Consider the following 26,152-nt stretch of genomic DNA (forward strand, 5'->3'; position numbering starts at 1 on the left):
GAAAGCTGTGAAGTAAAAATCCAAACTTACAATAGCTTACAATATATTCACATAAATAAAAAAACTAAATCATAAATGGAAATTTAAAATCGAATTTAAAATTTTGACATAAAAAGCCAAACAGTAACAACGTTTTGTCTCTTAAATTGATTTGTGATGTTACATTCTAATGGTTTTTGAAACGGCTCCTTTTCCAGACACCAAAAACCATTAACATATTGCCAAAAAACAGCTGGGTGTTTTGGGGGTTTTTTTTAAGTGCTTGGGCTGTTTTTAGAAGCAGTAGAAACACAAATGGAAGTACAAAAACGTGCAAAACGTGCAGCAGAAATGCCATGTTTATGCCCTCAGGGGATGAATATAAAAGAAAAACTTAGCAGATCTATATTGCAAAAATGTCTAACTTATTTGTTGCTTTTAAGCTTTTCATTTCTAAAACCTCCACCACAGACTGTCTTCCACACTTCTGTGTTCAAACAAACTGCATCCAAGAGCACTTTCTGGAAAACAAACTCAATCCACCACCCTTCACCAATCCATCAAATTATCTTCTGTTCCGCTTGTTTATGTGAAGTCGTGTTTTTTTTCTTTTCTCCTCCTCTTTCCCCTGAGGCAGCTTTGCTCCGAGCGCGCACAAGAAAGCAATATTCTCAGTCGAAAATAAAAACCAACATTTCTTCTTTTTTTCTTATTTCCTTCAGTTCATATCTGAGACCAATTCTTCACGCACCTTTACGGGGGAAGAGCTCTGACGGCGAGCGGCGACACGGCCTCGCAGCGTAATGTGATGGCAGTGTGGAGCGAATAAAAGAACCGAGGTCGTTTGTTACGGGCCGTGAGTCACAATGGTCGTCCTTGGTGTCTGCATCCTCTGTGTGTGTGTGTGTGTGTGCGTGTGTGCGTGTGTGCGTGTGCGTGCGCGTTGAGACAGGTGTTGGTTACAGTCAGAACAGATGTTCACGTGTCTGCGAGAAGCAGAAAGGTCGTCAGAAAGGTGGCGTATTAATAGCTGTTGAAAAGCAGTGAACATCCACAGAGATGAAACATGAGGGGGAAAAATTAATGTCTGATGAGAGGCCACAGGAGATCTTGATCTATGACTCAAACAAATGTGGGAATAATGCGTCGACACCGTGTGCTGCTATGGGAGGGAGGCAGTAAGAAGGCCTGTGATGAAGCGGTCCCGTTGCCTCTGTGCTCTCAATTCATCACTGTAAGCAGGACACCCACACTGCTGATAAAACTGATGACAACAACACAGGATTTAGCATGTGGAGTAGAGTAAAACTCAATTTAGATGCTCTCTACTCTGACCTGGCTGGTCAAATATTCTCTCATTAACAACATAATATCCCTCATTTGTGAAGCAGACATCCATCAAACATCATAATTACCTTCCACTGGTAAATCATCTCCATCCTGCTATTCTATAGGATGCATGCGAGCTGCAACTACCACAACATTCCCAAAGACTGGGAATTCATTACAGAATGCCAAGAAATCAGTAATCCATCAAACTTGCATCATGTTTTGACTGACCTGTTACAGTTCATGTTACTGTCAGAGGAGGACTGAAGTTGTTTCCCTATAAGTTGGGGGTTGCTTTGCAGGAAATTACAGGGTAATATCATAGATTAGTGTAATGCCTTATGAAGTGATACTGACCTATTTCATTCCTGGTGCTTTTGTAGACCGTACAGGGAACTCCTTTGTAATTTAGAGATTACGTTGCAGGAACTTACATGGTACCGTGTTGGGTTAGATTCCCAGCAATTTCTCAAACTCTGATTGGTGTTCCCAGTCTTACAGTGTGTTCATGCCAAACGAGTTTCACACGTCTGGTTTATATCCAAAGTCTATGTGAAGGCGCGATTTGAAGCGTTTGATGAGTCTGACAAATAGGCCGGCAACAGAAAACAGCAGCTAGAGCAATTTTGACGTACCTCCACATAGACTTTGAATGTAAACCAGACGCGCCTGAAACACGAAACACAAAGTGGAGAGCAAAATGTCAGGCGTCTGCATTCAAATCTGTTAATTTAATCCCTTTTCTCGCGATTGTTTCCAGATTTTGTAGTGTGTACCATCTGTTTTAAGAAATACACTAAAGCTATTTTGAAAATGTTATTGGTGATATGAGAAATACACCAAAGCGACTGAGAAAAACTGTAAAATAAAAAAAGTCTGCAGAACATCTTCGCATTAAATTGCTAATTATTTTAGACAATCAGACTAACGCTGCTGTTTCAAGTAAATCCATTTTGAAGCAGGACAGATTTAACAGGCTGAATAAGGGATAATTTCTCATGTCCGCATTCATATTTATCTTTTTAGTCATTTGTTTGTTCATTTAGTGTTTCTTTAGTAATTCATTTAAAAAAATAGTTAAACAGTAAAATAATTCTCAATCTTCTTCCTGTTTCTTTCTCTTTCTACGATGTTATTTGTGCTACAAACATGAGCGCACAGTGAACAATCTGCACATGAAGTGAGACTGATCTAAGCGCATATATCTATGTGAACGAATAATAATTTAAATCGCACACAAGCTTCCTCAGTATTGTTCTGACACATGCTCAATACAACATTTAGGGACTTTAGGCTCCTTAAATAAAACAAGTTTAATAGAAACTAGAAGCTTTCATTGGACAAAAGCAATCCCATTTTTTATTTGATCCTGGTATTTGACCAGGATCTACAATGTTTTTGAATAATCTTTTGGCACCATCAATATTGATCAGACTTCAAGTCTTAATCATGCACATCTGTGGTTTCCCCATGAATAAGAGGAAGGCTACTAAAAATAAATGGTTTCACTCAACACAAGTGATCCAGCCTATTTTTTCTTTGGTGTTAAAATCTAACAGACTTGACAAGGTATTAAAAAAGTAAGAGCACTTAGCGGTAATCAGATGGTTAATTAGACAGTAATTATTCGCCAGTGTGCTGTAAAGTTTGTTAGTTTTTAATTTATCCAGTTAATTATTTAAACAAGCAGAAACTAGCTGCAGTAACAGAATGGTCAAGGTGTGATTTCACGTAAAGTTATGGCCAAAACTTCCTCTTACACCACAAGCACGTTTAATGCCTCGCTCAAGTTTTACAACAACAGAACTGAAAACGTAAAAGACAGAGGCCAAAACCCAAACAATCCACTTTCATGCTTGGCAAACCTTGTCAGGACAGATTTCTTGTGTTGAATTAAAGGCTGTTTGGGGGAACCTGTACGATGCCACTCTCAATCAGTGCATCTGCTGCTACATTCAGTGTTTTTTAAAACTACTGACCATTCACAACTATGGGAGAATTTTTCTGGATACTACCAATTGTAGCAGCCTGCGCCGCCTACTGGATGGAGGGAGAAACAACAGCTTTCTGCTCCATATTACACTAAATATCCGCCAGCAGTGTGCTAATGATCGCTAACAGTCTATTGATCTTAGGCAGGAGTTTGTTCACCCAATCAAAGAAAATGAATCCACAGAACCAACCGTGTTACAACTTAGTCACGACATTATATCTATCTAACTATTTATAGTCGCCACACAGGCACACCCACAAAACGCACCCAGGACAACACTTTCATTCTATTGGCTGAGAGGTTGCTAAACGACGGTACTTTTCTGTTCCAAGTGCGAGCAGAGAGGTTTGCTCCTAGTAGAGACAAGTTCTGAGCGCGAGGAGAAAGGTTTGAGAAAACAAGGTGAATATTTCAAAGAGAGCAGACGTTTTGAGTACAAACATCAAAAGTTTTGAGAAGAAAGACATGAAGTTCTGCTTTCAGACTGAAAATGTGTTTTCTTGATTAATGGCAGAAAAATTTGCCCATTTTCATACACAACTTAACATTGTTCTACAACTTGTATACCATCTTCGACAGGTTACAGGTTTGTGCTTCCTTCTTTCATAAACTTGACCTAAACCAGTCCGAACACTGGCTTACCTACACATTCTCACTTTTTACTTCCTTTGCTGGAGCATCTTCCTTGAACAGATGAAGAAAAAAAAGAGTTTTAGGTGTAGAACGAGGCGAGTCGCAGCAGTCCAGCATAACAAGAGCTGAACAAAGACATTCTGGTCAATGCGACTCATTTCAGCTTGGAATACGCAGCCGCGACCCGAGCCTGTGTCTCGGACAAAAGGCGAGCTCGCAGATGTAATGTCACGCTTCAGTTGGCCGGCGCCATTGAACAGAACAACGGGTCGGCAAAGGTGAGCGATGAGGAGAGGTGAGGAAGAAAAAAGGAAATAGATCAGAGGAAGGAAGGACGTGCGCTGGTGATGATCAGGATTCCTGGTTCTATTCAGGAGTTCGGCACGGGTCAATGGGAAAGGAAGAGGGGAGCAATTCCAGTCTGTGAGGAAGTCGTAAAACAAACAGGGACAAAACAGGATCTTGTTAACAAACGCCGCATGTGAAGCTGGCGCTTTTAGAAAAGAGCGAGCTGCTGGAAATTCATCTGAACAACAGAAATATGGGCTCAACACTTTCGCAACAACAGGGTGAAATAACACCAGGTTCATCCATTATGGGAGCAAAATCAATGACTCCACAGATCATTAAAAACCTGGTGATTACATTTCCCTTACAGAGAAATCCAGTGAAATTTTCACATTGTCCTCATGTAATTAAGTATGCTGTTGATATGTCTCCTATTCCATTCAGTTTATGGTACCATGTAAAAATATGTGAAACATTGTTTTTTGTTTAACAACTTCACATGTAATTTTCTGTGAATGTGGCCTCACATGTGTGTAAAAATAAATCACACAACAAATGTGAAGTATGTAAAACACACAATTCACACTGTTATTTTGTTACTTTTGGAAAATATGCAGAACATGTGAAATACAATCAAGGAAACGTTTCACATGTGAAAGGTTTTTCCAACTAGAAGCCATTTTCTTGTGTTTCTTGTGGATTTTTATGTTATAAATGCACACACACCACTGAAGTGGACACAAGTGCATCATACAATACACTGCCAACTACTGGCCATCCACTGCAAGTGCAAGTAAATTTTTGTTAAATCCAATATGGCAGACGGACTGAAAAGAAAATTTACCAGGTAGACCTACCATGTGTGGTGTATTCTCCCACACATTTCATCTCATTTTTATTTAATATCACATGATATATGAAAAATATTTCACTTTCTATAAGTTTCGCACAAGAATCCCTTTTTGATGCAATTCACATGTGTAAATGATATTGGATTGTTGCCTGTGAAGAACACGAGCTGAAGTGTTTTACATGCGGAACGTTATTCCAAAAGTATTTAACGTTATTTAAACTCCAAATTAACCTCAGAACAAAATTGAAAGAGCTTCTAAAAACGTTGCTGAAGATGTAAAATAGTGTGATTTTCAACAGTGAAATGTTTTGTACCAACGTGGGATGAAATGCCACACAGCAATGAAGAAACAATTACTCCAGAGAAAAAGTAAAAAACCAGATTGGTAATTATAACTGACCTGTGAGAAAAAAAAATTATTTGGTAAACATCACAGTTCTTCATCTTACTGATTCTGTGATGTTATTTCCATTTCTGTTTGAATTTCTTGTGTCTTTTCTGTTTGTTTGTTTTCTAATAATTAATAATAAGCCTAAGAGCCCAATCTGAGTTATATGCCACAGGTTTATAGAGAAAAAAAAACACAAAAAAGGTGAAAAGTTGAATACAATAAGTATGATGTAAAGAAAGAAAATGAAGGAGGTCAAATCAGACTAAAATGAATAAAACGCTGCCTGCATATTTAGATAATATGAATTATAACTCCATTTCTCCTCCTTGGCCATTTTCCAGCCTTTTACAGTGACCGTTAAAACGCGACATGTCAACATTTTGTTTAGCAAAAGCCTTTCATCATTATTACAGCTGAATGAAAGCCTCACATTTTAGCCCCAACATTTCATTCTCCCAGCCCACCTCTTAGCCGAAAGGTAAAACTGCAGCCCTGTTCTCCACTCTGGCATCAAAGATAAACGCGTTATTCCCCCCAAAGATTTCAGTAATTGATGTTTGGTGCCGTTAAAAGCCAGAGAGAACCAGGAGAATTATTGAAGTGGAAAAGCAAAGTTTGAAAGAAACAACAAAAACAAAGCTGCAGAGAAATGCAGACGTTTTGTTGTGCATATATGCAGGGAAGCTGACAGATTCTTCTGGGCCCGGGGCAGAATAGTCTTAGATGGGCCCCTCAGCCATGGCTTTCTGTAAATAGCAGAAAATTAGTTATTGTTTATTATTTTAAGACATGATTAATCTTCAGTAATAAATATGGTGAATTAAATACAATTGGAAATTTCAATGATATAAAGCAAATAAATGCCTTAATATATTTCAAAAATCTCAATTTAATGTCCAATATTTCCATTATATTGTAATTAAATTAAAACTTGACATACGTAAAAAAAAAAGATGTATGATAAATTAAAATGAGCTTGATAACTTCCTTTCTGATTAATAGTTTTTGAAGTTCAATTTTGTTTAGAGAGAGACTTCGTAATCCATTTTATTTATGGTTTCAGTTGCATTTTTATTTCCTTATTGTTTAATTTTTTTATTTTATTTTGGATAACTAAAATGCTTTTGGTTTATTAGTCTTTGAGAGTCTGAACTTGCATTACCATGCTACTGTAACTATATTCCTTGAAAATGGTTTCAAAACCAACAATATTATTGTTTATCACAATAATGTCCGTCCGTCAAAATTTATAACAGTAGCATATTTACAGATTGAGGCTCCATATTGTTTTCTTTCTGCCTGTAGCATCAGAAGTGGTGTTGGCGACCAAACCCTTTCATTTTTGGGACAGTGTTGTGGTTTCTCCCACTACTGCAAAGACAATTAGAAAGAAAAAAAAAAAGGTTTTATGTAGTCTAAATATTTCTGTTTGCCAAGCGGCATATTTTGAAAGCAATATTCTTGGCCATAACGTGACAGTATGCGGGTCCAGTTCTGGGCACAGGCTGCTTACCTAAATGAAGCATTTGTCTCCATCATCATATTTTCCCATTACTCACCTCAAATCATTTGAGCCAGACATTGATATCTGCAATAAAATGGAAAGTCTGGATCTGGTCATGTTGTAGGAAGATCTCTGGCCTAGTGAGTACTCTGAGGATAAAAAAAGGCTTTATGTGGTCTGAAAACATTGTTGCCTGTTCTAATTAGAGAGCTGAGAATAATCTCTGCTCTCTCACATAAAAGAAACCATCAAACCTCAGTCTCTGACCTCCCACTCCTCTTCAACACCCTGCAGATCACCACAGAGTCAAAGTAAAACCAAGGCTGCCCTGTTTGGAAATTAATGAAGAAATCCAGAAATTAGTCAGCTTTTTGACTAATTAAAAAGAGGTTTAATTAAAAACAGATTCACATATTTCATTCCTGCAAGCTTGTAATATTTAATTAAAATAAAATTAAGTTCTAAAACTGTTTCCACAATTCCAGTGAAGTTGGGATGTGGTGAAAAAATAAATAAAAACTGAATTTTCAATCTATACTCAATGGAATACCTTCAAAAGACAAGACATTTAATGTAAAACAGATAAACTATATTACATTTTTGCAAACATAACAACAATAATAACATAATTATATTTTTATGTTTGATACAATATCCCAGCTTCATTGGAACTGGGGTTTTGCTTGTGGATCCGTTTCTGCAGGATGCAGGAGACGTTGCTTCTAGTAATGCACTTTGACTTGTGCAACATTATCTGAGCCTCTGCACTAAAACGCAGCTGTCAATGTGAATCTCATTTCCTGAAGCTGTAGTACAGGGAAGTGTACCTTTCTGGCTCTTTGCAGGGTATGCAAGTGACTGTTAAATGGACAGGATTTACATCATCCAGAGTAAAAAGCCCTTTACAACCAGACTCGCCTTTATCTATTGAGACACTTAAATACATAATGACTGAAGATTACTGTGCAAGTTATTGCCTTTTCTCCATCACAAGTCAAACCTAAGCATACCAAAGCATTGAATGAGCTTGTAATTGAAGCTGTATTCAGTTCTCATTTATCATAGGATCCTATCTTGAAAAGTTACACTGATTAAGACATGATTGTGGAATTTACTCCTCTCACTGCAGACTGAACCAACAATTTGAATGACTTTCTGGTGTTTCTGCTGCTGACGTACCTCTCAGTGTGAAGTTGGGTCAGCTAGAGCTTGAACTGAAAAATAAACCAATGCTCTATCATAGACTGCTGCATTTCCATTGATCTATTCAGACTAACTGTTGAGTGTTCATAAAAAAATTAAACAATGTGTTTTACTTTCGCTTCTTCTAGGTGAACTTAGGGTGTTTTCACTCCTGATAGTCTGGCAGACTCGGTTCAATTGCAATATGTGTTTTACCTTCACATTACACTTTGTAAAACAAAACAAACCAGACCTGTTCACCTCCTCGCCTGTGGGGGCGCTGCAATAAGAACTACTTAAGAAAATGACAAAAAAACTCAAGACTATAGTTAGCGCAACTTCCTTTTTGACAAAATGTAAACAAAACCGAAGTGGAAGTGGCGTGAGACTTTAGCGATTGTAGGATTTCTCTTTTGTCTTTGGTAAAAAAAACATTTATTCTATTGCGTGTTTATTTAGGTTGCATTTACCCAGAATGCAATGAGCTAAAGTTAATTTCCTGCTTTTGGAGTGGTCTCTGGTCCACTTGAGATTCACATACGCATTCAAAATGTGCCAGAGTTCACTTCAACTGAACCGAGACGGGAGTTTGCCTTTTTGGTCCTGAGAGTTCAATGACACATTCACACCTCTCCTGAAGTTACTGCGCCCTCTACAGGACACTTTTAGGTCATTTGCTGTTCACACAGGAGATCGCATACAAGTCAAACATATTTGGAAATGCGAACGACCATGTAAAATAAAAAAAAGTCAGATTTCACACAAAAAAAATCTGAATTGAGCATTAAGGCAGCATCTAGACCTCCACTGCCCATCAAATCCAGCTAAAAGTCAAATTTAATCCAATTAAAAGTAAATCTAATTACAACAAGGAAATTTCCAGTTTTATAAGCAGCCTACAAGTTGAGCCAATTAAATATTTTTTATCTTCAAGCTAAGCTTGGCTGATGAAAACTGAAAAACGTCACAATATTGACTAAAACTATTATAAAATACCATAACTGCATAGAGAGAAATGTTGCTTTTGTCATTTAATTATTGCCTTTTAAAACCAAACCTCCATCATCTATACCCATTTATCATTGGGTGAGAGACAGGGTACAAACTGGACAGGTCAAACAACCACACACACACACACACACACACACACACACACACACACACACACACACGTTTGTGTAGCTATCTTTGTGGGGACTTTCCATTCACTTCCATTCATTTCTACAGCCTAAACTTTACCCTTATCCTAACCCTAACTCAATTCACACCGTAGTCCTAAATCTAAGCCCTGACCCAAAAACAGCATTTCCATGTGTGTGTGGACCAGGCTTCAGTCCACACACACAGAGACACACACCTAATGATAATTTAGAAACACCAGTTAACCCAACAGTCATGTTTGTGGATTGAGGAAGGAAACTGGAGTACCCAGAGAGAACCCAGGAATGAACATGCAAACTTCATGCAGGACTCAAACCCAGAAGCATGTCAGAGAAACAGACACTTGACTTGAATAATTGCAGGCGAGCCTTTCTACTAATGTATCATTAGGATGAGATAGTGAGTTGTAACGGCAGCCGTAACAAATATTCCTTTTCCTCTGAGCAAAAATCCATGAAGGGAGGATCAATAACAGCTCGAGTACTGATATGATCATACGTATTCCCATCATCGTTTGGTTGAGTTTAGTTGAATATACCAGGTCACTGCTGTATCAAAGTGCTGGGTCACATCCTCCTTTATCTCCTGAACATTTTATCTTTCATTATAATTACGCGCAGCCGAATTATCCGCTCCGGTTTTGATCAGGAGCCTCCCTCTGCTGGCCTCTTTCGCCTTTAAGGCAAAAATCGTTCCGTGTCCGGCCTCTTCCCGCCTCCCTGTTCCTCTGTCTCGGCTCTTTCCTTTCATCATCCCTCATCCTCTGTATCATTGATTTAACCTCACTTTGTATGACTGGCCTCAAGTCCCAGCAGACCCTCCTTTCAGGACGATATATGATTCAACCCTCGACTTTAAGAGGGGCTCACCGAGCGGCAGGAATAGGACAGCCTCTAGTGGCGCACGAGGAGCACTCCAACCGATTCGGGTTTGTCTTGGAGACACCGACACGCTGGAATGCACATAAGGTTTTCTGAGCAATTTCATAGATGTTAAAGACGAGCATCTGTCAAGGGAAGCTATAAAAGCAGAATCGTTCTGTTTTCTAAGCTCCATATGCTCGGCTCGCCTGCAGCATGCTGTAATTTACGTCAAATCGAATCAATCCGAGCTGAACATCCGTTCTGACATTAAAAACACATCAATATGCATGTTGACCACATCTGCAGACAGGCTGATGCACACCTGAAGCAGACGGGATGCTAAACGAGCCGCCCCCAAAGAAAACACAGCCAAACCTTTTCAAGATGCCTTTCCACACAAACCCGTTTTATTTTTTATCTTTAAAGTTCGACTTGTTCCTGTTTTTTTTTTCCCAGGTCCAGTCATTAATAACTAAATCAGCACTCTGGATTTCTGACCCATAAAAGTGAGGGTGTACAGCTCTTACGGCCTCCGCTTGCATAATGTGGCGACGCGTGACGGATAAGGGGAGGGGAGAGGAGTTTTGCCTAAAAACATGAAGAAAAAACAGACTTCAATTGGTTCTCCCCTTCCCCTCCTGTTGCCTGCCTCTCCTCGCGGTGAAAACGGCTCGTGAAGAGGCCGGATATGAATTCATTTTACGCTGAGATGAAGTTATTAATGCCCGCCATCTGTTATCGTCAGCTAGCTGCCAGACTGGAAGCGCCAACGCAGAGGACTAGCAGCACCAGTTGGGAGAGTCGCAGACGTCAGTGAGACACATGACGCCACCTTGTTATTGATGAATGGCTTGTTTTCAGAAATATCTATAGTCTGGAGTGCATCCACTGAACCCCAGCTCTTCTGTTTATGACAAAGCAGGGAGGCAGAGGAGCAGAGAGCTTTGATAAAGACTATTATTCCTGTTTTGGAAATTGTAACAAGGAGCTAATTAAGTTCTCTCATTGTTTTGTTTGAATGTTATCGACTCATGTTGTCTCCTGTTCATTTACTGGAAGAGATTTAAACCAAAATGTATGAATATATGTAATATTGTAGACCAAAGTGTGGTTTGAGGGCTGTTTTCAGCCTTTTGGAGTAAATATGTGGGCCCGGTATGCCGTTCAAATGAAGCCGATGCTTTTAGAATAATATTTTCAGTGAGAAATGTATCAATTTATTCATAGTTTGATAAAGTATTTTTCAGTGATGATCTTCTGCATCCTTGGTGCACTAGACAGCGTTCTCACAGATCCTTCCTCCCACAGTAGCTGTAAAACTTTAAGGGCAAAATTATGGTGGCTCTGAAATGCAAACCTCTTCAACAAATCATTAAACACAACTATAAATTAAGAAAACAACAAAATTAACTAAGCACAATTAGAAATTAAGAAAACTTTGTAATTGTGCTTAGTTAATGTGTCTTTGAATATGTTGTGTTTTTCAATTTGTGTTTTGTGATTTGTTGAAGTGGTTTGTACCGTAAAAAAACACAATTATTTTTAGTTACCCTCCTATGGTGTTCATTTCTTTTAATCAGAACATACTACTTAATAACTATACAGTATTATTTATCTTATGTTATAAATTTGTCCTTACCGTACAATATTAATTTTATAATTTAATTTTCTTTGTAGCTTTTTGGTGAATATGTGCTCCCACTTATGCTAACTTTCTGATGCGACGCCTACATTTTCCTAATGTGGAGTAATTTTACTATAAAATTGGAAAAATAATCATGTTGGGTATCACCTGATTGGCCATTATTGCATTATTGCCTCTGCAGTCTATTTTCTGCTGCATCACTGCTGGCCTACCTGCACCCCTCCACTATGTGCACCTGGTTAAGACCGCTAAAGCTTTTCTATATAAATAAGCCATAGCACCACTTTTTCACGCCGCTGGTTGCATAATTCATCACGTGGAGGGTAGCAGAGCATGTGCCTGTGTGTCATGTTTGTTCATCATGAAGTGTTTGGGGATACGTGGATGAGGGAGAAATTAGCTGGATGAGAGATCTGGAGCTGGAAGCCAGAAAGCCTCCTAACAACAATGATGGTGAGACGTTGTCAGCGACAGACAGGTGGGAGCCTTCCTAAGCGAGTCCAAGTCGTACATTTTTCATCCTTCCTCTTTTATTTCTCCTGGAGGAATCTGACAGGATTTTATCACCGCTAACTCACATCAGATGTGCAACATTTCCAGATGTCACGTCGAATCAAGAGCGCAGGCTGATGACTCTATCCTCCCAGCGCCATTATTGATTGCTCAGAGTATTTACTAATTAACACGAAACAAGGCGAATTCTGTTTCTGTAATCAGATAGAATTAGACGAGCAGCAGCAGCAGCTCATTACGCTGAACTAATTAGGACCAGTTCATTGGGACCAGCATACAAAGAGTAAATACTTTTGTTTGCAGGCAAACACAACGGCTGGTTAAAGTATCTTAATAGCATCAAATTCTGTAAGGACACAACAGATGCTTGGCATGTGACCAGAACCGGCTGGTTTTCAGCTTATCAGGCTTAATACATGTCCAGATTTCTGCTTTTCTCCTGCAGGGACAGCAGAAAAACTGTTTATTTCAGCAGTCTGAGCCTAAAGCTACGTGATTTTAAAATTCTGAAGCTCTTGAAGGGCAATTCTGCAATAAATCCACAAATAAACCATTTTTATTGCACCCATTACTAAACAGATGTTACGCAAAGACGTAAACTTACATATAGACCTAAGAAAAAGTATATTTCACCTCATCGATTTCAACTGTAGAGCCTTTTCTTGTCACAACTAAATGTTTCAGATTAAACAAATTTTAACATTAGCCAGAAAATAAAGATTTCTGACATTTTCGGCAGAAATTTAGTCCCTTGTATCTATATACTACAAATACATAGTTGTAGGTTTTAGTTGTACTATGGCTAACAATTTAAATTTCTGTTTGCTGAGAAAATATATGTTTTCATAAACCACCAAGATGTAAGAACAGTTGCTCCAGGTTGCACTGAATGGAGACTTTCTGCTCCATATCTGGTTTCTTCTGAGTCTTTCCAACATGGTCGGATATAATAGGAACAGATTAACAAAACGAGCCACACAGATCCTGACTCTGCTGTTTACATTTGCTCAAACGTTTGAAGCTCTTTGTCGCCGATTCTGAACTGGTGTTGAGGACATCAGTTCAAGGAGACAGCTGCCTCTGTGGATGTTCCTGACAGCAATGTTAATCTTCTAGTTTGCAGGAAAAGGAAAGGCGTGCAGCTTTAGCGGTAACACGCCTGTCTATTCTATTCAGCAGCATCTTTCTCAACAGATCAGATGGAGAACGATCGGAACAAAACATCGCCCGTCTCCGTTTCCGTCTTCCAGCTCAGAGGAAGACGCTGCAGTCAGCCTGAATGTGAAACCTGCTCCATTTATTAGCAGGCAGCTGTAATCCTCCCAACATCTGAATCACCTTCAGGAACCACAGAGAAGTTCTGCATGCAGCAGGTTTCATTTGGTCTGCTCTGTGAAGGCGCCATAGGCAGGCCTTCACAGAGCAGGAGCAAATCCTTCAGCAATGAACTGGAAAAACATTCTGGTATGAAGCAATATCTGGGCTAAAACCGATTCTCATGACTTATTTATGACATAACATTCAAGAAAATACACCCACTATCTGCTGACTCAGTTAAAAAAACAGCTGAAAAACCCATAAAAAAATGTAATATGAAGTGCTTTGTTTCACAGTCTGCCATGTTTATTATTTTTCAGATGGTATAAATCCAGAATCTGATATTGTGTTGCTTATTAACTTGTCCAGCTCATAAGTCAAACCCCAAAGTAAGAAAAAACAACCTCTGCTCCATTTGTGTGAACCTAGATTGTTTTAACTAAATCCAACAAAAACTGAAACATTTTCATTAATTGAAATTTAAAAAACTGTAATTAATAGGGAAAAACTAAAACAGTGCGTTTACAAAACTAAAACATACTAAATCATAGATAATAACCTTAATTTTTGTGTTTGTGAATCTATTTATTATATTTTTAACTGTTAGGAAACTGATTTTTCTTTTTTCCTCCCCACAAACAGTTTCACGTCAATTCTCTGCAAATTACGGCGATCCATATTCCTCTTGGAGGCTATGCTATGCTAGTCCGCAAAATGGCGACCAATCAATACATACCTAATCACAATCCAATACTTAGTTCATTTTCAGATGCGGAATTCAAAAACATGAACTTATTTTCAATCTATAATAAAACAACTACTAACTCTAATAAAAACTAAACAAGAACTAGAGAATATTTATTTAAAAAACAACGCAGGAAACCTAGCAAACACACTGAAAACTATAATGAAAAACTCTAAACTATTGTAACCCGTCTCAAAGCGAGAGTTTATCTTAATCTCCTCTTGATTTTGCTCCATTTATTCTTCTTAATGCAAAGACTGGGAGCAAAGTCGTCGTTAGACAGCACACACACACACACACGGAGAGAGAGAGAGAGAGAGAGAGAGAGAGAGAGAGAGAGAGAGAGAGAGAGCTCAAAATGACAAATCCCATCTCCTCTTGCGTTCAAGGTGCGATTCCGGGCCGGATCCCTCCCGAGTCTCGTTATGGTGCTGCCGATCGGAGTCGACACAAACACGGGGAAACGGATCCGCTTCCTGTTCTAACGCCTCTGTGGAGACAACGGAAATCACGCCGCGGGGACGGGAGGCTTTCCTGCAGAGAGTAAAGATCTCCCCGCGTCCTGTGCTAAACGTCTCTTTAAAACCACCAGCTTCACATTACGTTACTTTTAAATCAAAAGTTGAGAAAAGAGGGGAAAAAATGTGATGGATTTCACGATGATAAATCCACATAAAGATGTGTTTGATTAAAAATTAATGAGTTGTTCCACCAGCCTGGAATTACAATCAAAGCGGATTTGAGCCTGAGATCACTATCAGACGTATCGGCAGACAGGAATTACGCCAACAAAGGATCAACAGAGGATAATGAGAGAGAAAAACTCCTCTGTCTGGTCTGTTTAATTCATCAAACGGCGCTAAGCAGTAATTTATTACAAGATCATAAATACAACCAACACACCTGATATGATAACGATGTAATTCTCTACTTTTACTGCAGGTAAAGCATCACATCTGTGATCAAAACGACTAAAAACAGCAGCTGGTTTAAATGTGCAACAAAAAAATAAGGCAGACATGGGAGAATACACCTCAATTTACAACAAGAAATGATCAATAAACAGTCTTGTGTTCATCTCTTGACATCTGACCCTTTTTACGTTATTTTCTCAACAAAAGCAGAAGAAATAGGCTGCAAAATTGTTTACTGACCCTTTGCATCTACGTCACTTAATATTTCAAGGCGCCATGATGGACGTAGGAAGTGAGGGATGGGAGTGTTGAACAGAGAGACTGAAATTATTTTCCAAAAGTTGTTTTTGCCCGTTTATTCATGGTTTCTACTTGTTCGAGTTGAGCCAATTTGTCTGTGAACGTAACACACCTGGTTGGGGCTCACAGACGGCGGTATGTAAAAAAGTTGGAAACAGCTAGCTTAGATACCGACCGGTACCTCCCCCCTCCTCACGTGTTGATTAAATTAACGACTTCGCCTGAATTCACACCACATGATTTATGTCTCTATAATTCATGATTTATGTCTCTATAAATCATGTGGTGTGAAACGGCGTTTCCCCTTAAACCGGAACGGCATTAAAAACATACAGAAGACGAGATGCTAACCAGATTTTTCCATACATGCTAGGCTACATGACGGTGCGGAACTGTCTCCATGGTTACGGCGTACCTCCTCCACAACAAGATATTTGATACCTGTCTAATCATGCTTACTTATAAAGTAAATCTTCTTACCTTGTAAAAAGTGTTAGCTGTGAATCCGCGGTTACACCGAGAGCTGCTATTGACGGCTACTATCCATCACCGCCGTATCTTTCCTCGTTAAATATTATAAAATGACAAGTTTGGTTTCTATCCTTGTGCGTTTGTGCAGCAGATCGCGCAGCATCCTATGACTATTTTTTTAAAGTGAAATAAATCAACTAAATAGAAGCGGTTTTCGGTCACAGATGTCTGTTTTTGGCTAGCTTTAAAGAAGTGGATTGGTTGTTTTAACGTCCGTCATGGCGGCGTGGGCGGAGTTCCGGAGAGCGTGACGTCACGTGCAAAGGGCCAATCGATGTAGGAGTTTTGATCCAAAAGAGAAAAAAAGAATTACAACATAATATTAATTTAGGGTTCAAATATTGATCTGATTTTTGCTAACCTCAGAAGTTTCAATTTGTACATGTGAAAAATGATGAATTTATTGATGAAAAATTGCAAAAGTCTTTCACTGTGAGGCATTTTAGGAACGTTTCAGAGCTCTGTTGCTTTCATTTTGTTTTGTTTTTTTGTTTTTTTTCTTTAAAAAACATGAATTCCTCCATTTCAGGCAGGAAAAACAAAATAAAATACAAGATAATATTGATTTAGGGATCAAATCTTTATCTGATTTTTACTAACCTCGGAGAAGCTTCAGTGTTTTACATGTGAAAGTTCATGTGTTTATTGAAGAAACATGAACTTTCACAGTCTTTCACTGTGATGCTTTTAAAGAAAAGGGAGGAACTTTTCAGAGCTCTGTTGCTTTTATTCTCATTTTTTCCTTGTTAAAAACATGAATTCCCCCGTTTCTGGCAGAAAAATTACTTTTTTTGGACAATTACTCTCTGGTTTAGGATGCTATGCTGCTGAAAAGATTTTTATACTTTGGGGCATTCGTTATGATCCGTAACCATAACAACAAGGTGGTTAACAACTGGGAGAAGCTGGTTAATATCACAAAACCTAAAAAATAAAAAAAAACTCAACTCCCATTAGAACAGGCAACATGCGATCACTGGGAAACATTTCATGAATAAATGGTTCTTCATAAAATAGAGAACATTGAGGACAACACTGACTGTGTTTTAAGACAGAAGTTCCTTCAGATTTGGTGTCATGAGGTTTTGATTATAAATCAGATTGTGCAGGAGTCTGGGTTGATGTTAAAATAGTTTCCTTTTGTTTGTTGTTTTCTGCCTTATGCTTCACTCTGAAGCTCCTACTGTTGTAACAACTCATGGATTTTATATATTTCAAATAAATAAGATGTTAGGAACTGTGCTGTGATGAAAAGGGATTAATTACTAAATAAAGTATACAGACTGAAAAAAAGCCATTTGCTTATAGAACAATGCCATCAGAAAAAGTAATTAAGTCAAAACTGCATCCAAGATAAAAAAAAACACTTTTGTCTGTAAATGTTTTCTACCCAGAACTCCTTAAGCATCGTATTTTTAGCTTCACCAGATTTAAATTCTGTACATTTTCTCCAGCCAAACTCCTTTTCTATCCAATTATTAATTATTTAATCCAAAACATATCAACAGATCAGTTCTACTCTGTACTGATGTTAAGTTTCACATGTTGATGTTAAAAGTATTTTCCTTTTAACTGTAAATGCCTCTTTTGCTACAGATGTGCTGTGTTGCATTTTAGGCAATAACATGTTGATTTTCTTATTTAAAAAAGGAATCATTTGTGTATTTGCATCTTTTAACGTATTTCTGATATTTTATAAATACAGCTGACGTGGTTAAAAGAAAAAATGCAGAATGTGCTAATATTTTATCCAATTTATCGTCAGAATAATTTTATTCTAAAACAGTCGCTGCTATTTTCTGCTTATACCTACTGTTGCCACAAACAAAAACAGTTCTCTCTTCTGGTATTAATCCTAAAAACATGCAAAGAAAAATCATTTTAAATTTTATTTTAATTATCCTAAAGCCTCACAGCGGGTTTTACTGTAAGGCTGGGTTCACACTGTATCCTGAAGTGATCCAAATCGGATTTCCTTTTTATTTTCACTAAGATTTCCAAATATAAACGACTTGTATGCGATCTCCAGGGTGAACTGCAAACGTCCTAAAAGTGTCCCGCATGTGCAGAGACGGCCATTAAACAGAAGAAAGTGCTCAGTATTTCCTGGTCCACACTCTACTCCAGTAGGTGGCAGTATGGCACATCAATACGTTGCTTGCCAACCGCCAAGAAGAAGAAGAAATGCTCAGTTTTTGCGGAAGTAAACATGGATGCTAACAGTGGAACATATCTTACAATTTTAAAGTTGTTGTTCGACCGGAATCAGCATATTAGCAATTTAATCCTCATTATCGTCCGCCATCTTTGTTGTTTTTGTTTGTTACGCAGAGTGACGTTAGTTAAGTATCAATGACGTTTAGGTCGGATGAATGCGACCAGTGGCGTCCAGACTCGGGTCACATTTAAAAACATCAGATTGGATTCAAAAAAATCTGATCTGTGTTGTTCAGATTGTCATGAAAAGATCCGATACAGATCAGAATTGGGTCACTTCAGGCTGCAGTGTGAATAAAGTCTAAATCTCTCCCCACAGAGGAGCTCTGGATGTTTCAGTAAAACAATCCAGAAATTGCAAACTGCCAAGAAGAAGAAGGAGAAGGAGAAGAAGAAGAAATGCTCAGTTTTTGCAGAAGTATACATGGATGCTAACGGTGGAACATATCTTACGAAGTTGTTGTTAAACCGGACTCAGCATATTAGCAATTTAATCCTCATTATCGTCCGCCATCTTTGTTGTTTTTGTTACGCAGGGTGACATTAGTTAAGTATCAATGACGTTTAGGTCGGATGAATGTGACCAGTGCCGTCCAGACTCGGGTCACATTTAAAAACATCAGATAGGCATCAGATTTATGACCGCATATCAGTCTGGGTCAGATTAAAAAAAATCTGATCTGTGTTGTTCAGACTGTCATGAAAAGATCCGATACAGATCAGAATTGGGTCACTTCAGACTGCAGTGTGAACAAAGTCTAAATCTCTCCCAGCAGAGGAGCTCTGGATGTTTCAGTAAAACAATCCAGAAATTGCAAACTCCCAAGAAGAAGAAGAAGAAATTAATGCTAATGGTGGAACATATCTTACGATTTTAAAGTTGTTGTTAAACCAGACTCAGCATATTAGCAATTTAATCCTCATTATCGTCCGCCATCTTTGTTGTTTTTCTTATGCAGAATAGTGACGTTAGTTAGTAACGTTAGTTAAGACGGAGCAGAGGAACCCGCTCCTCTGCTCCGTCTCGTTCTGAACTCACAGTGACCTTTTAGCAGCTGATCAAAAACGGTGAGAAACAATGTGCAGAATCCCTTTCGACCGACTCCACAGACGGGCTCTTTATCCCAGTGGGCTGCGGTTCTCATTCACACAGCACGGTGGAAATGTCACCGGGGTCCAGCCTCATTAAGGCCTAAAAAGTGGGAAGAAGCCCAAGCTCTGACCCGGATCACAGACGCGTGTATGCAAAGCTCATTGATTAAAGCCCCTCTAAACCACAAACAAACTCACTGCTGGATTTTAGCATCATGAACGCATCCTGTGATCAGCTCTGCACAAACAGGCATCTTCAAAAAAAAAAACACTTTCTACTGCAGCACCACCCAGCTCCAAATCACACTTCTAAGCTGACCCGCATGGATTATACATCTCGGTTTGTATTGATCTCAGATCATGTTGAAGTTCTCTGCACCAACAAACACAAAGGCGAGACCGCCGGTCAATAAATCAACCTCATGTTAAATTCATGCACACCTCAACCAGTGTTTTACCTTCTGCTCCCTTCAACGCGGCTTTGGAGCAAAGCATCTCTGGCCGCCGGCACCAGCAGCTCATGTTTGGGTTTCAGCATGAAATGTCTGAGAAATATTCAGGTCAAATCAAACAGCTAAAACAGAAACGGATGGTGATGTTACGTTTACATTTTCAAGCTAAATCGATTCTCTGAAAACAAAATCTGTATTTGCAGAGTGTTCAGTTGATTTCTAAAGACATAAAAGCTGTATATATATATATATATATATATATATATATATATATACAGGTTATTTTTAAATGTTAAACATTTGACAAGATTGGATTAGCGTAGAAGTCATGAACTGAGTCACAATAGGGAGAGAGTGACAAAACCTGGGTTATTTAGTAATATTTTTTGTCATTATTGTAATTAATAGAATCTGTAAAATCTTTAAAATAACTAAAATCATCCAGTTGGATTATATTTATTGAACTTCATGTTGTTTTAAGGTGAAGGGTCATTGTGTCCCTGTTCAGCCCTCCTTAATCTTTCCTGATTTTCAGTACCTTGGACAGCGCCAATTATTCTCTCTCCTGTAACATTTCCTGTTTTTAGAAAAACCGGAGCTCTGAAAAACACTTATAAGAGCTAAAACATTTAACATTTGTTATTTTTGGCATACAGGGGGGAAAAAACTAGGTCATCAGCAGATTAAACAACAGGCTGTTTGTATTCATCCGGATTTTTACCCCCATTCCTGAAACGGACTCGGATTTTAACACGTATATAATCATATGGTTTTCACCGGTGCGCCAATAAAAAGCTTTATGAAGCGACAGAGCATTGAGACGTAACTGACACGTCACGCATTGACAGATAATCCCGCCAATTGAAGCGATGACGCACCGCAGTTTGACAACTTCACCTTTAAAAGTCACGATAAAGACTCCGTCTATCAGACATATTAAACCCTAAAACGGATTGAAACGTAAAGGAGGAGTTTCTTACGTCCTCGTCCTCGCAGCGGCGGCGGCGGTGCTGCGGCTGGAGCCGGGCTCGCTGGCTGTCCGCCGGCCGGTCCCCCGGGTCGCCGGCCTGACCCAGCAGGCGGCTCGCCTCCGGGGGGTCGGGGAAGGTTTTGTTGGTGTTGATCTGACCGCTGAATCTCTGGTACAGAGACGCCATGTCGGACAGTTTGCAGCTCAAGCGAGAGGAGGGGAAAAAAGAGAAAAGTTGGGGAAGTGGAGCTGCTCTATTTCAGCAGGCTGGAGGAGAAACAAATAATGAGATTCCGGGATTTTAAGGAGTCAAAACACGCACCTCCATGCTTCCTGGTAGAGACGTTGTCTTTCTAACACTTTACAGATAAAAATAAAATACAAGCGATGAGAAATTCAGCATGTGCAAAAGAAAATCCAGATCAGGAAAGAAAAAGTGAGCGGGATCTCATCGCCGTCCTCCTGCGCTGTGGCTGAGGGAAAGTGACCTCCGGGGACTAATGGCTGTCTACTGTAAGCACAGCAGGGACGCAACCTTCACACTTTAATTGGAAAGGTTTACACTCCAAACTTATCATGACTGTGCACTTTGAGGAGTTAACACGTCTCCATTAGTTTCTTCTCTTTTTTCGCTTCCATTTGGGTCAGTGGAGGAGCTGTTGGGAGAGCAACAGTGCCCCCTTGTGGCTAAAACAGCGAACTGCCGCGGGTAATTCACAAAGGGAGCAACAAAACAAGGTCAATCCGATTCAGAAAGACAGAAAAATTATCATAATCTATGTTAAATTGATTATATTTTATATTTTAAAGATGTTATCGTGGCCAGGATTTAAATATGAAACCATAAAAATTCAGAAAGAGGAATAAATGAAGCTACTATTTATGTCTGTTGTGAGGAATTGATCTGTGAGTTCATCCATCCAGTCAAATTAAATCTGTTTCTTGATCAGTCCATCCATCCAAACCAAGTCATCTTGACATCCATCAACAGACTTCAAAATGTTACAGACCCCATTTAAATTATTTGTTTTGTTTTAGGAAATATTCAGATATTTATGTAAAATCTCAGTTTATTCAACCTCTGGAAGATAAAGTGATTTAGCAATTAAAAGAAAAGTAAAATAAATAAATAAAGTGTTATCTACTTATTAAACTTGTGCAGAAAAAAAGGAAAATAATGTAAAAAAGGAAGAAAAAGAAGAGTAAATAAAGCAAAAAATAAAATAATAGGACATAATTTAAACTTTAGCATTTATGGAGACTTCTTTTAGCGTCTTGCGGTTTGTTTTCAGGATAAACTGTCTTTCATATCCTCCATTTTAAGGTTTTAATAAAGGCGGAATGCTGAAATCTATTCTTTTAATGCCTTTTTAATCCTTTTCCAGACTCAGTTTCCTTTCTGGACGCCTCGGACAGACGTGGCAGCGTTCCCGCTCACTTTAACAGCCTCTTTAAAGTCTTACATTATCCATAAAAGCGTCTCTTCCTCCTGACGAAGCCAAGGACTCGCGCCGAGTCGGGGATCCAGAACGAGAGGAACTCACTTCTCCGACTGATTCGTGAATTATTTAAAAACAGCTGAATGTTTTTACTTCTTATTTAAATTTTGGTGACATTCCATGATTTATAAATTTAAGAGTAATGGCTTTTAATGCTGTTTTTGTTTAGATAATCCTTTATAAATGAGATTTTAAATGTTGAATTGCTACGTTGTTGTAATAATGAACACCTGATACGATTCACCTCAGTTTGATTTTAGTAATTTTGGTGAGAAAAATGTGGTTGCCAAACTTATTCCTCACCAGGAAATGCATGTTTTAAGATTACATGTCACAAAAATAGTTTTAAAATGTTTATTTTAGCTGACTTTTCGGTTATTTCAGTAAAGAAAAAAGCAACATTAAACATCCATTTGTCGCAATCTAACAGAAAAACACACATTTATGTGTGTCATTTAAGTAAGAGTACTTCAACATATTTTTACTCAAGTTTAAGTAAAAAGTAGCCGCCAAGAAATTACTTGGAGAAAAAAATATTCAGTAAAAAGTTTATTCAAGGACTGAGTAACTGATGAAATTATAATTTAATATTTAAAAATCACAACAGATGCCAATAATTAATACAACTAAAGAAAGAAAAAATAATAAATCAGGTAAAATAAATGTTTCCAACTCAGTTTCTTTCAATAAAAAACTTATGAAACTAATAAAAACTGCAGGTCTGTGTCTGGTGAATATTTGGTTAAATCATGTTTTTCATTCAGTGGGAAGAAAATCCAGAAAGTTTAATCAAGCAAGAATAGAGATACTTCACAATAAAGTTACTAAAGTAAGAGTAAAACTAAATTTTGTCGAAATAAGTTACTCACGTAAATGTAATTTTAAACTCTGGTAATGACTCGTCATTTTTACGTCTAATGTTGCAGAAAATCATAAATTTAGTTGTTAATTGTGTAATTTCTGGACTCTAACAGAGAGAAATGGATTTCCAGATCACTGCTTCATGTTTGGATGAAAGATGCTGCATCGGGGCAGCAGAGGGCAGAGCGGCTCGCTTTAATACCCCGGCCTGACGCTCCTTCGCCAGCAGACCTCACAGCAGCTTTAAGAGAAACTTCCCCACCGATTCAGAAGACGCTCATCACCCTCAAACCCATCCATTATCAGGACTCATCCTGCTCATCATCCTGCTTTTGTCCCACTGCTAACAACAAGACCTACACATGCAGTTTGACAGAAATTAAAGCCTTAAAAGAGCAATCAGACGCCTCTATCAGGAGGGCTGAGTTTCGATGCGTCTGTGCGTCCCAGGCTGTCAGGCCAGCTTATGATGGATCGCCTCTCATTTCGTCCAAAGCTGCATTTATCCTGCAACACGTCTCAGGAGAGCCGCGCTCCCGAAATCCATTCCTCCTCCATAAAAACCGAGGCGTTACAGAAGCAGCACAGAGGTGACGGAGCGAGCTGCCACAGTCCAGAACGCTTTGAAAAATAACTAATATTAAAAACAAATGCAGCCACTGGCCGGAGGTTTCCACTGGGGGCAATTAATCCAAACCACCGTCATCCCAGCAACCAACCAGACGGGTTAAAGAGCAATAAATTAAAAACAAAAGAAAACAATGTGTGTGACAGTTCCCTTAAAGCAGCAGTAACTTTTATACATATCAAGCTCCTGTGACAGCACTCAGTCAGAAACAACCAATCAGCACCAGGAGGAGGGCTTTAGTGCTGTCAATCACTTTGCATACATGCTCACTCCCTTCCTCTTCCTCTACATTACAGCTATGAATGCTAAGGCTAGTTAGCATAGCCAATTAATGGTAAGTTCCTAACATTAATGCATTAAGCTGAATTGACTGGCAGCGCCAAGACCCGCCTCCTTGGTTCTGATTGGTTGTTTTTGCCGTCTCATATTGTCATGACATAGTGACAGTTTTAACAAATGTGTAAAAAGCATAGTTTGTTTTTTACAGCAGCTTTAAAAGGTGGAATGTTTTCTATCAAATATTTTGTAACAAGTTTAGTGAATAAATGTAACTGAGTCTGTTTTTGAGTGAAAAGCAGCTGGATTTTCTGGTTCTACTAACAATCATTTTAAAAACAAAGCTAATAAAGCCTGGCTAATAAACAAAAACAAACTTTTGTATTTGATCAAATAAACCTAAAAAATATTTTTTAAATGTTCAAATATTTCTGCTCCATTTGCACGGCAGTCATTTATTTTCCTCAACTCTGATTAGCTGAGACAAAGGAGGCTAAAGGCATTAGCTTCTGTGCTAAGACGTTTTCCTCAATGCATTTTAAGGAATATTTGGTGCATAAACTACAAAAATAGGCAACTACAAGCATTCCTAGAAGAGCCTTAAAGTATAAATTACTACATTTTTTAGTCAATAATTGCAACAAATCTGAATTTAAGAAGAAAACAACCTGGAATCCGAGCACATAGCCAAACAAATGAATACAAACACTAAGAATAATGAAATATTCTTAGTATAAACAGCTCTGAAACAGATGAAGAGACCAATTAAAATGACCAGTTTCTCTGATTTTACTCTTTATAGGTAAATGTTTGAATAAAATGAACATTGTTATTTTATTCTATGAACTACTGACAACATGCCCCAGATATTCCAAGCAAAAAATTTAGGATTTATTTGCAGGAAATGAGAAATGGTGAAAATAACGAAACGGATGCAATGCTTTCAGACCTCAAATAATGCAAAGAAAACAAGTTTATATTCAACAAAACTAATGTTTTAATCAAGAAGAGTTCAGAAATCTGTATTAGGTCTTATTTCTTCATGTGTTTGGCTATGAACTCAGATTACAGGTTGGATTTTCTCTTTACTTCCCTGTAAGAGATTACGATAAAAGATGAATATTTAAAAAATTTTTATGAACATTTACTGACGTGTCAATAGTTCTGGGCTGTTAAAGCAGAGAAAAGGAGGAAATGGCTGCAGCTGAATACCAGAGAAGCAGTTTGACCTTGCCATGTTAGAAGTAAATCCCTCTATTGAAGCTGAGACTGGCTCGGGCATCGCAGCGGGGGCAAAGGTCGCGGCGAGGGCGAGGAAGAGCCAGAACTTATGAATTTCTATCGCGGCGTCGCAACCCCTCTCTGCTGCAGTCCATCTCCGGCCGAGACGAGCGTCATAAAGCTCCGGCTTCAATCGCCGGCTCCGCAGAGGGCCGATCAATCCGGCCATTACTCGGGATGCTCGGGTGTGCTCCGCCGCCAGAGAACCCAATTTGCAACTGCAGCGGTTTTACACACCCTGACATCTGCTCCCGAGCCGCAGCAAGATGTCGCAGCAGCAGTTTTAAAAAGTGGAGCGTCTGATTGATTTAAAAGCCCCACGTTTTTCAGGGAAGCAGCAGAATACGTTTCAGCTTTAGATTAAAAGCCTTTTAGCGAATGTGTTCGCTCCTGTGTGTGTGTGTGTGTGTGTGTGTGTGTGTGTGTGTGTGTGTGTGTGTGTGTGTGTGTGTGTNGTGTGGCTGCCGGCCTGGGGGCTTGTTGTGAATGACGGGGGGAGATTGAAGGTGCTGGAGCCTGACGCTGTTGGAGTTAAAATTAAATGGACAAATTAATAGGTGCTGTCACTTTGCTGCTGCAAACCACCAACTCGCCTCAGCACCAATCCGACTGCAACACCTCGGGTTTGATCGACACCCCCATCTGTCCTCTAATGGGGGCTGGGGCTTGTTTTCTCTCTCCCCGGCTTGCTTTCATAGCACTCCCAAGGAGAAATATTACAAAAATGACAAAATG

The 26,152-nt window shown here is 38.8% G+C and overlaps 1 protein-coding gene across 4 annotated transcripts in view; it reads right to left on the minus strand.

Annotated features, from left to right (window-relative positions):
- The window catches only part of dpp6a (dipeptidyl-peptidase 6a), a 280,730-nt gene that overhangs the window by 165,957 nt on the left and 88,621 nt on the right, over nucleotides 1–26,152 (minus strand). Inside the window, exon 1 of one of the 4 annotated variants that reach the window (XM_016673255.1) lies at nucleotides 20,883–21,154. The exons of the other annotated variants lie outside the window; for them this stretch is intronic. Coding sequence (XP_016528741.1) covers nucleotides 20,883–21,059 — 177 coding nt within the window. The 5' untranslated portion in view covers nucleotides 21,060–21,154. Of the gene's footprint in view, nucleotides 1–20,882; nucleotides 21,155–26,152 lie in introns of those variants that run through there. 4 annotated transcript variants of the gene reach the window in all.

Source organism: Poecilia formosa, unplaced genomic scaffold, assembly GCF_000485575.1.
Source record: "Poecilia formosa unplaced genomic scaffold, Poecilia_formosa-5.1.2 Scaffold72, whole genome shotgun sequence".
Lineage (NCBI taxonomy): Eukaryota > Metazoa > Chordata > Actinopteri > Cyprinodontiformes > Poeciliidae > Poecilia > Poecilia formosa.